The following is an 11,468-nucleotide window of genomic DNA, read 5'->3' as shown; positions in this document are numbered from 1 at the left end:
ACACAGAAAGAAGATAATTTCATGTGCCCGTTGCACGACGTCAAAGTATGAAACAGGGCCTAAGTGGTTTTTAAACATTAAAAATGTACAACGGCTGTGAGTTATGAGAGTGTGTATGAGTTATTTATCGGCTCCCCTTTTTGTTGTCGGCCGGCCTCATGGGAGACGAAACAGCAGCGATGGTGGTAACAAGCTCTCTGTCTCTAATTAGAGAGCGTACTTATACTGCAGTGTGTGACGATGGAGAGAGAGAGGAATGGATATCTGTGCTGCCATAAATCTGTCACGCCGCAATTAGAACACACCATGTCAAACTTGTGTTTGGCCACAGACCCCACACATCTGAAATATATCGTGCCAGGGAGCCCCTCCCATACAAGATTTGTGTTCTGAAAATGTTTGTAAAATACTCCACATTTTTCCAAAATTGTCAACAATATATATATTTATTTATTGCAGATCTACAACGCTCACTTGATTGTATGTCTTTAAATGTCTCGATGCATTGAATACACAGGACTGCAATGGAAACAGGCCCTTAGGGCTTTTTGTGTTATCCTTTTAGCACCACTGATCATAGGCTACCACTGTACTATTTGCAAAGTATGCAAACTGTTAAATAAAGTATTCAATCAATCAATCAATCAATCAATCAATCATAACCCTATATTATAGGGTTAAAGTGGTTGAACTTTGATGCTATATTAACTTTGCTGGGGACCCCCTGGAACCCTCTCCCCGGAGCTCAGTTTCACTGGCATACGGTAGGCTACAGTTTGAGAGTATATTCGTTCACTTTGCAAAAGGCTAATTTCATTGATTGATTACATAAATAAGTTCCTGCATTGTGAGGAGCTACTATCAATCTGATATGATGCATGTTAGGTTGACTGGCTTAGTGATCTATGGAGCAGCAGGGATTATGTAATCACAGAGTCTGTAGGGTTTTCATTAATTATGGACTCCTGCTGAGCGATACTGTATTATATGCAAAATCACTCACAGCACTGCTAGACCCATTACTAATTTACCACACAAGGGCCTCTGATTTGTAGGTATACGTACTGTAATATACTCTGCGAACAAATAGCATTCAAATGGTACTTTGGCTCGTAATCATATACGGAAACTCCTTTGGTGCTATAGAGCACATACGTATCTTGTACTGTAGGCGCCATGTAGCACAAACCTTTAGATGTGTTTAAACTAAGGTGAAGAACAAGAAAATCATCATGTTTGGAACCTCTAATGCCAAGATTCTCATCCTGTTGGCTGGGTTTTCATATAGTGATACCATAAGTAAGAACTCAACATACGCTAGTTCCACTGATCCAAGCCGGAACACAGTCGATTGATTTTTATGCAGCTCAAGCAGTGAGCCCACCCATCCTTTAAGTGGTCAGAAAGGGTGGGCTGGCGTCGGTGAACACTTTTGTGATTTTAAATTGATCCAGAAAAGACAGAGAACCGCTGAACTAACGGACATTCAGGGGCTGAACTGGTTCTTTGCATGACAGCAGCGCTATATATACTGTACGTGGCACCTAAACATTTTTTTTCTCCCTGGCATGTTTCTCTTTATCGTTTGATTTCCCCCTTCCTCCTACCCCCCCCCCCTTATTTTTCTTGTGCTTATCTTTTTCTCTTCCTGAAAACTCCAAAAAACAATGGAGCTTGCACAAAAACAAAATTCACTCACTTATTTACACCTGTAAGCCTGTGGATGTGATGAAAGATGAAAGACACGCACACACGCACGCACGCACGCACGCACACACGCACGCACACACGCACGCACGCACGCACGCACACACACACACACACACACACACATATGCACGCACGTACACACAGCTCAAGTAGACTGAACTACTTACAGAAAACCGATCAGTGTTTTAAATATCAGTTTAAAAAAGACACTAGCGTGTGTTTTTCCATGGATTTATTTAATTAATGCCATGATGCTGTTGTTTTCAAGCGTTGTCACATACAGTCGGCTACAGTGCATTATCTACAGACTGACAATGAAATATCATCATATACACCTGATATTAAAATGAATCGAACCAGTCAAACCTGTCAACAAAAGAACAGAGCATTATAAACTCTGTGCCGAGAGCATCTCAGAAGAAAACAACATAAAACTAAATAAAACGTGTTATCACTGCATGCTTGCATGTCCTGGAAGATCAGATTTATAGAAAACGCTGTAGAATGTGATCAAAAAAGGTAATAAATGCAAACCGCAGGCCTAAATCAAATAACTTAGAACAAAATAAGATAAGATAAATATATATTTTATACCCCTCTTTTACCTATGTGCAAGCAAATAAGGTAAAGACAAAAGCACTTCAAACAATGCATAATCAAATCAAAACAAAACAAAACAAAAACATTCCAGCAGATAGTACTGTAAAGTCTAATCAAGATGCATTATAAGAAATGTGCACAAAACAGAATGAAGTGTATCCATCCAAAAAGAAGCCCTGTTTTAGCGTTTAGAGGACATTCATTTTCACATTCCACAGATCATCGTCTAGAAGCTAGCACACTACCAGAAGTTTCACAAGTACATGCAGTGAGGTGCAAAAATCTGGGTCAAAGACATCCATACTGATGAGACTGCTGGGAACAACAACTAAAAAAGAAAAAAAATCACATAACACATCCTCCCAATCTGTCTGTATGTCTGTCTGTCTGTTGGTTGGTTGGTTGGTTGTCTACTGCTAATCTGTTACATAGAAAGTTAACTCTGAGCAGGGTAAAACATGTTTGCCTGACTGACAGCCCAGCCAGCTACCTCCCATCGTTTCGTCGTTTCGTCGTTCCTCTCCGTCCAGGGCAGGGTGACAGGGTTGTCACTGCTCTGGCACAGTTGTGTCGTCCCTCTCTACTGTCCCCGATCCTCCTGTCTCTAAAAACAGAAGCGTGGGGGGGGGGGGGGGGGGGGGTGAAGTTGACGTTATATCGCTGCAGATCTGGATGTACTGTACAACTCCTGTCCTGAAGACTGAAATACACCTGCAACAGTATCCCAAATATTAACCCTGGCATCCCTGTTTTGGGCTTGTCGTGGTAAACATTTAGAAAATGTTTAAAGAAAACCTTCATACATTTCCAGTCATTTGAACAAAATGTGAAAAGAAATTCCCCAAATGTGTTTTCAGCAATTTTTGCATTAGGATTTAGGTGTCTAAACTAAAGACACTCATGCCATGCCAGTATTATGGTGAAACACCAAACTAACATGTCAACACGGGTTGCTGCCTGCAGAAGTGGAATCTGTTGTCTGAGAAAGATGCGATGTTCAGCACTGCCGAGCTTTCATTAGATTTCTGGTAATGGTGATGATGTCTGATATGATGGATAATAAGTTCATAAACCCACTTGTAAGGTGTGATATGAAAAGGGGGTCTCCCCCAGTGGGAGGGGCCTCCGCTGCCCCCGTCCCGCTCCGACAGGCCCATTAATTCTGGCTGGTCTACAGAGGCACATCTAACGCACCTGCAGTTATAAATAAACCCACTATATAAAGATGCCAGGAAACCAGCAACTAGGTTAGGGGCAAAGCAGGGGACCACATGAGGCCTCGTTTTGCAAAGAAGATCGACGTTTCTTTGATTACAGCTAAATTCAGAGAAGAAGATCGAAACATTCTCAAAATATTTATTTTCCTTTTGTTCAAGTAGAATTTATTTTAAACATTAAACATGTTTGTGGTTAAGGGGTTATCTTGGTATGTGGTTAAGTGGTTTATGCTTTTACAATGCAGTGGGGGGTGTTGCACCACAACGAATTGTGAGCTTATAGATTGGGTAATTTCGAAATACTTTTGAAATGGTTGTGGTTTGTTAAGTGTAAGTGATTTATGCTTTTACAAGTTTTGGAGATGAACAAAATAACGTTCTTTTAACAAAGAGAAGCACATTTTACTTTAAACCTTTTTATGACTCGTAGTGGAGATCTAATCACCATGAAAAACTATACATTTTCTAAAATATTGATGAGCACCAATCAAACATAGCATCTTGTGTACGCGTCTAAATCGACTTTGCCGGGCAATGAAAAATGTTGACCTGTTTCTCGTTATTCATTTAAGCACCGACAGCGTTATTAATAATCGCTTAATTGAAGAATTAATTGTGATATTATACTATGAGACCGCATGGGGTAATTAAAGGAATCAGTCAGTGTGTAGGCTATGCATTACTCACAGTGAACTAACCCTTGGGGGGCTCTAATAGGTGTATTTAATAATGTATGGCTGCTAAATGGGTTTCCTGCTGTGTTAAAAAGAAAACCTACTCGCATCACTGTGTTATAATAAAGTATTAGGCACCAGAAAAGGTTGTGGCCATTCATATAGACATGTTATTTCTCAACAGACCAGCCAGACCACCAGAGATTGTTTGTGTTGGGTAAAAATTTGCTTTTGCCTTCAAGTCTGGAATTTTATTAAGAATTAAATATGTCTGGGCTTTTATTTTGAAAACTATGTCTGGATCTTTTATTTTGAAAAACTGTCTGTGGATTTTATTTTCAGAAAGTATGTCTGTGGATTTTATTGTGAAAAACAGGATTACATTTTACAGATGACCTAGCATCACTTAGGTCACATGATCTGAGCTTATCTTGCTCAACGACCATCTTGATAATGTCACCAGAGCGTCACTTTACTGTACCTTATGTCACCTGCTGCAGTTAGGTCTCCAGATTACTGGCTGTATGACTTGTAAACTCTACGTCCACTGACTCTCCATAATGCCCTGCTTGCGCCCAATTTATGCACCGCCGTACAACGGTGTTGTGCGGCGAAAATCGACAATCTATAAGCTCAAACCGCGTGGCAAAAGCCAGTGATTCTCAACCTGTGGGTCGGGACCCACTATAATGATAATGATAACATTAATATAACAAAAATTAAATGTCACAGTATTTTTTCTCTAAAACCTTGAAAAGTGAGTTTTCAGTGTGACACTGGTATCGCAGTTGATCCAAGCCGGAACACAATCGATTGATCATAACAGGCTCTGAACATGCAAGTGGCCCACCCTTCTGACCCAAGCCCCCAGAACCACGAAGGATTATTGAAGCCATAGAGGCCTGGTGGTCAAATCTGGTATTGCAAGACTTACGCATTTTAAAACGCTATACTCCGCATGCTTCTATCGTCTGAAACGCTAGTGCGCTCTGCTCCATTGGCTCCAACGTTGGAGCCAATCCCGGGAGAAGAGTGTACGTCCGGGTGCTTCATGCGCTGTTGAGCAACTTTCATTGAAAATTAATGGAGGAGGGGGGCGGGGCCGTCCGTTCTCTATATTATAACTCTGTGGTCTGACCACTTAACACGGCAACCGATACGACTGCCATGTTTGACATTTTTCAAGTGGACCCTGATCCAGAAAAGGTTGAGAACCACTGGCCGAAAGCGACACGTTTTTTTTTTCTAGCTTATAGATTTCCGCGACGCTGCCGCATACGACGGTGTATAAATCTGGCTCTTTGATGGCATTATGTGTCCTAGTCGGTCCCCCACACTGACCTGCGTCCCCCAGGCTGCAGTTGAGCGCCTCCCCCGTGCTGCTCACCTCCTCCACCTCGGCCTTGTTCTCTGGCTTGATCTTCTTGCGGGTCATGTGGCCGCGGAAGCCCGCCTGGATCTTGGCGGCGGCCTTGTTGGCCTCCGGGTCGTCCAGGGGGATGTCCATGATGTCCTCTTCCTCCTGAGGCCGGCTGCACTCCTCCTGTTGGGTGGGTGTGACACCGGAATCGTTGCAGTGTTAATTCCGTAAACTAAAACTATGACCAAAAAAATTCTGTCGACTACCTTTTTTTTCGCTGAGGAAAACTAGATAAAAACTGAATATAAAAACGAAGCTACGATGAGTAAAACTAAATCTAAATATACTGACAATTTTTTCAACAAATTAAAAACTAGACTAAAATGTTAGGGAGGGACTAGTGGAGAAGAGATCCAGTAGATCCACTATGACATGTCACGCTCGACGCGTTGTGAGCTTATAGATCTGATGTTTTGGGCAGGTATAAATCAGCCATTACGATGCCATCAAGGCCCACCAAGCTAAAGGAGGGGAAGGGAGATCTTTATTAGTCCCGCAAGGGAAATTCAGTTTCAGCTTCATCCAGTTGATGGCTGCTCAGATGGTCATGATGAGCATGTGTCTTTCTCGAGGAAACTTCCGACATGTAAACATGCAGGGGCGGGCGGGGAGGCGAACCGGTGACCAGATGGCCTCTCTACCCACTCAGCTACAGATTCCCCAAATATATAAAAACTGTATAAAAAACTGTCCAGGCATAACCTACTGTACGTCCACTGCTGTATTATGTACAGGGAGAAAGACAATTACTGTGGCCCTATCAGTAAACAGGAAGGTGTTTATCTGCTGTAATGTGCAATACATATGAATGAAACCATGTCTGACTCTACTACGTCATCCGGAATGTTTTTTGCACTGAGCAAAATAGCTTCTGTCATGTAATTAAAGGAGCATTTCACCCCTGGAAGAACTTACAGTCACTCAATGTTAATAATATTTGTAGTAGATAACAGTAGCAAAATTTGAAATGTGCACCCTATGGCCAGAAAAATATAGAAGTCTGTGTGTTTGACTGGGGTTTGACTGGACTGCTGCATTACTACAATGACCATAATGCTTTGGGGCACTGCCCTTCCTTGTGGGGAGGGGAGGCTGCGTGGGGGTGTGGTCTACATTGTAGTCAGGAAATAAGGTGAGATAAAGAGACTATGAGTCAAATGACTCATAGTCTCTGAGGATATGGATACAAATCTAAAAATACAGATAAAGCACAAAAAACACACCAGGATCATGTTTATGGGTCCTACTGTAGACCTAGATAAAAATAGGGGTTTGATGCAAAATCGGCGAAATGTCCCTTTAAGCTGAATGAGATTTGGTAAAGGAGGCTGTACTCTTCTTCACAACTCTATGAAAAGCTTGTAGTGTCATGAATAGATACATTCACTTCCAAATTGGTGTTTGAAGTCAAACATCTAAGTTGCTTTGGTTCCGTTCAGAAACATTTCTGTCCACCCTCCCCAAAGGAGGGAGGGGACAGCGTCCACCCATCCCAAGGGAGGGAGGGGACAGCATCCACCCTCCCCAAAGGAGGGAGGGGACAGCGTCCACCCTCCCCAAAGGAGGGAGGGGACAGCGTCCACCCTCCCCAAAGGAGGGAGGGGACAGCGTCCACCCGTCCCAAAGGAGGGAGGGGACAGCATCCACCCTCCCCAAAGGAGGGAGGGGACAGCATCCACCCTCCCCAAAGGAGGGAGGGGACAGCCTCCACCCTCCCCAAGGTAGGGAGGGGACAGCATCCACCCTCCCCAAGGTAGGAAGGGGACACCGTCCTCTGTTCCCAAGGGAGTGAGGGGACAAAGTGGTGTCCGGGGATCCGCAGGGGTCCTTCAGGGAGGTCCCGGCAAAATGTATTAATATAGCATCAAAATCAGTTTAACCTTTTATGTTTAACCCTATATAAAAGAGTCCTTGACATGAAAATGTTTGAGACCACTAGCTCGAGGGATAGCGTCCGTCCGTCCACCATCCCCAAGGAAGCGAGGGGTTAATTCAGCAGGATTTTTGGGCTTGTCAAAATGTGGTAGCATATAACAAGTGGCAGGGGCTGTCAACAAATTATGTAAACAGGCAGCCCATTGGAATCCAGCGCTGAATGCGCATCAGCCACACACCATATGTTGCTCATAGGGACGAGCTGACACCCGGCACAAAGGCACAGCCCACAGATTGAAGCCTCTCTCCTGTCATCCTACTGCCTCTGTGAAGCAGCAGCAGCGACGCATCTGGTCTCCAGTGAAAGCCATCAGCGTAGGAGTTTGACCACCCACCTGTACCGCCAGCATTCATTAGCCTCTCTGTCTGACTGCTCAGTCGGCTGCCTGCCACCGCTATCCACTTGAACAGCTACTAGGCTGCCACAGTAACACTGCTGCACTACATGCTTATGGATTCAGGAGGGCTTGTTCTAATAGCCCGTGTTGAATTTTAAAAGTTCTGATTTGTGATGTAGCGGGAAAATAAATCTGCCTGTGATACTGTTTTCGGCATTACAAAAGTAGCATTACTATACTCTTTTAGACGCTTAAGGCGGTTTGTGTTCCCTTTCTCTGTTAAATTCAAAAGTGATTTAGTGATACAATAAACCACATGGTTTACACACACAAAATATTTTAACCACATTTTAACCACATGAACTGCGTCTATTCCGTTGAAAATATCAGATCTACGAGGTAGATCGGATATTTCCGGCAAAGAGTTTTGGTGTAGAGGGAGAAAAGGAGCAGACCTACAGTAGTATAGAGCCCTGATGCACCCATGGTCAACTTATACTGTATAGTTTAAATGGTTAAAGAGGAACCATCAGACACACAACGTTGTGTTAGTTTGGATTCAACTACATCATCAACACATACTGTACAAGTAGAAGCCTAATTAATGAACTATACGGCTGAATACATTAGTTAACACACTGACCCTTGTTTAAAAGTGACTCCCAAATATTCCCCAATAATCCCACTTAATCAGTAAGTGAATATGAAGCGTCTACTTACATTGTGACAGTCCATGGCTTACTATCAGAGATGACTTCAGTCTTCAGAGGAGCTCAGAAAAATGCCCTGTGCCTCAATTTCTAACTTGCCCAAGAAGGCTCTATCTCTCATACACAAGTCTCAAGTTCAATAATAGATGCCTTGCTTGCTTGCTTTGGCTCCTACTAACAATCACTGTACGCTCACTAACACCCGCGCACAGAGTAGAGAGGGAGTGAGAGCGAGAGAGAAAGTGAGAGAGATATGGAGAGAAACAGAGAGAGAGAGAAAGAGAGAGAATGAAATGAGTGCGAGAGAGCGGAGAGAGAGAGAGAGACAGAGGGAGGAGAGACAGAGAGAGAGTGAGACCTCGCGCAAACCGTGACAGCATGTGTTCTATTTTTCTCATTTACCACTTAAATCCTATATACTTTGACTGGAGTCCCTCAGGGGCCCTCCTTTTCCCCCCTCTCTACACCAAATCTCTTTGGCGGAAATAACAGATCTACAAGCTCACAACACGTTACGTTGCGACGCGTTGTGAACTTGATCTGGTATTTGTCCCCTTGCTTGCGCCCCATGGGAACAGGTAAATCTTTGCCCCAGAATAAGGACGTACAGTATTAGGGCTCATGTGGTTCAACCCAAAGTAGAGCTGGGCATTATTGGGCAACATGACTTTAAATCAATATCATGATTATTTCAAACCTTTGCCTTTAGTGAAAATAGCAGATCTCGACACGTTAATTTTTTTTTTACGCCACCACTGTACAACAAGGCATGATACAGGGTTAAGTGGTTAATCACACAAATTGATTTAGTTGATTATTTAAAAAATTGTATTAGAATTCTTTCGTGTCGATTCGTTGATAAATAAGAAAAATATATAAAATAAAAAAACCTTGCTTCTCGATTATTCGGTTATAAGTAAATATTGGTTGTGATATATTTTTGGTTATTTGCACAGCCCTAATCTGAAAGCCACAGAAAAGTAAGTTGTCATCATTTACATTTGCCAAAATAGAACAGGGCTGCCACATGCCTGAGCACTAGAAGTGTTATTTCAGTGGAAGATGATCAAAAAAACTATATTTTACTTTCAAATCCTGCTTTGTCCTGTAAGAGAGAAAACATGGTGCGAGCATCTTTGGAGTGTTTTACACGAGGACGTGTTACAAATTGATTAGAGGGAGAGCGTGCTTACAGCCCTCTCCTCTCCTTCCCTCTCTGTGATCCCAGCTGGTACCGGCGCCCACGCACCTCCTTCTACCCACCTTGGAGACAAGACGGAGAGAAGCTGAGAAACGAATCCATTTGTCTGAGTTGAGCCGAGCGTGATTTATTTGTACTTCGTCGTATGACGGAGTCAGAGCACCGAAAAACAGCCGATCTACAACGATCTATGCGTCGCGTCCTCGCCGTGCTGTGAGGGTTGTAAGATCTCTGTTTTTGGAGCATAAATTATGCATTACATCTCTGTTACTAACACACTACAACAATATGTTAGCTGTCACCTTAAAAAGGCTTTGGGTCCTGCCTAGTTGCGCTAAGTTGACTTGTGGTATCAATCAAAGCACTTTCTTTCATATTAATCGCCGGCGTACACTATACACACAAGCCGTCGCTGCAATCAGTCACTATGTAGTTAGCCTGTAAGCCTGATCATTAGTGCGTATTAAACATATTCATCGACCCCCGCACTAAGATGAAGTATACGGGAGAACGCACGCCATTTGTACTTGCCAACAGGCCGTTGAGTGCTCTCATGAACTCTGAAGGTACACGTGCTGTGAATACAGTAAGGGCAGGAAACTGACTGAAGAGGATATCTGCAGCTGGGTCACTGTTGGAGCACATGGCCTACATAATACAGTTGCTGTCGGCCAGAAACCTCCTATCTCCATGTTTTAACTTTTTGTGTTTTTTCGTAAAATTAATCCCCAACTTGATCATACTATACAGAGTCACACAAAAGCATCAAAAGTAGCAGGTCTGCAAGCTCGAAACGCCCTGAAAAATAACAGTTTTGGACATATGAGGTTTCAACCCGACAGAGACAATATACAGTTGGGTTGGAAAATAAATCTGCTTTAGATTTAGCAGTGCGGTTAATGCCACTTAGCAACATAATATGAAATATTTGACACTACTGGAGAAAATGACATACTTTCTATAGGGCAGTGGTTCTCAAAGTGAGGTCCGGGGGACCCCCCCTTCGAGAGGGTCCCCAGCAAAACAAGGAAACACTTAAGCCCTATAGTTTATACTTAGGATATTAGAGAGTAGCCATTATCTACAAGCTAGTCCTTGACATGGAAATGTCTGAGAACCACTGAAGTATAAGGTATAGTTGTGTCTGTCGGTCAGTATGAAGACAGCATTGCTAAAGGTAGTTAGTAAGGTATAGTTGTATCTGCCGGTCAGTATAAAGACAGCATTGCTAAAGGTAGATCACAGATGCACACGATGCCTAGCAACCATCAGCATTAGCTCCCCTTAATTCTGTGATGACAAGGAGAGAGTAGTAGGACGGTGAGGAGTTGCCATGGTAACGTTCTTAATACCCCCCACCCCCACCCCCCTTGCATTTGGGAGCCATGTATGTTAGTCCAGACAAATCAAACCGGCTTTAACGGAGCCGAGGGTAAAAAAAACTAGGCCTAATTCACAAGACAAATGGTTCAACTGGCCCATTACGATGACAGATAACCACACCACGCTACAATCTGTGGATGCTAAGGTGGATCTCAAGAGAGTAAAATAACAGAGTTACAGGGATTGTTTATGACCTGGGAGATGTAGCTCAAAGATGGATGAGAGTGCACATGCACGCGGGTGCGCAGGAGGTGGGTTGCCGGTTCAATCCCCAGCCAGG

General features: G+C 43.2%; 1 protein-coding gene across 2 annotated transcripts; it reads right to left on the bottom strand.

The window, feature by feature from the left end:
- Nucleotides 1-2,000: 2,000 nt before the first annotated feature.
- nrgnb (neurogranin (protein kinase C substrate, RC3) b) lies at nucleotides 2,001-8,794 on the bottom strand. Of its 2 annotated transcripts, none has more exons than XM_080427761.1 (3): nucleotides 8,615-8,794; nucleotides 5,543-5,744; nucleotides 2,001-2,914 (listed from the first exon to the last, which is right to left on the bottom strand). In XM_080427761.1, the coding sequence occupies exons 1-3, from the start codon at nucleotides 8,627-8,629 to the stop codon at nucleotides 2,859-2,861; spliced, it is 273 nt and encodes a 90-aa protein (XP_080283887.1). In that variant the 5' UTR covers nucleotides 8,630-8,794; the 3' UTR covers nucleotides 2,001-2,858. The 2 variants fall into 2 exon arrangements, with proteins under 2 accessions (XP_080283887.1, XP_080283886.1); XM_080427760.1 differs by having other exon boundaries at nucleotides 5,589-5,744.
- Nucleotides 8,795-11,468: the final 2,674 nt, after the last annotated feature.

The sequence above is a fragment of the Gymnoscopelus braueri genome (genome assembly GCF_963280865.1).
Source record: "Gymnoscopelus braueri genome assembly, chromosome: 5".
In the NCBI taxonomy this organism is placed as follows: Eukaryota; Metazoa; Chordata; class Actinopteri; order Myctophiformes; family Myctophidae; genus Gymnoscopelus; species Gymnoscopelus braueri.
This window is presented reverse-complemented; position numbering and strand designations above follow the sequence as displayed.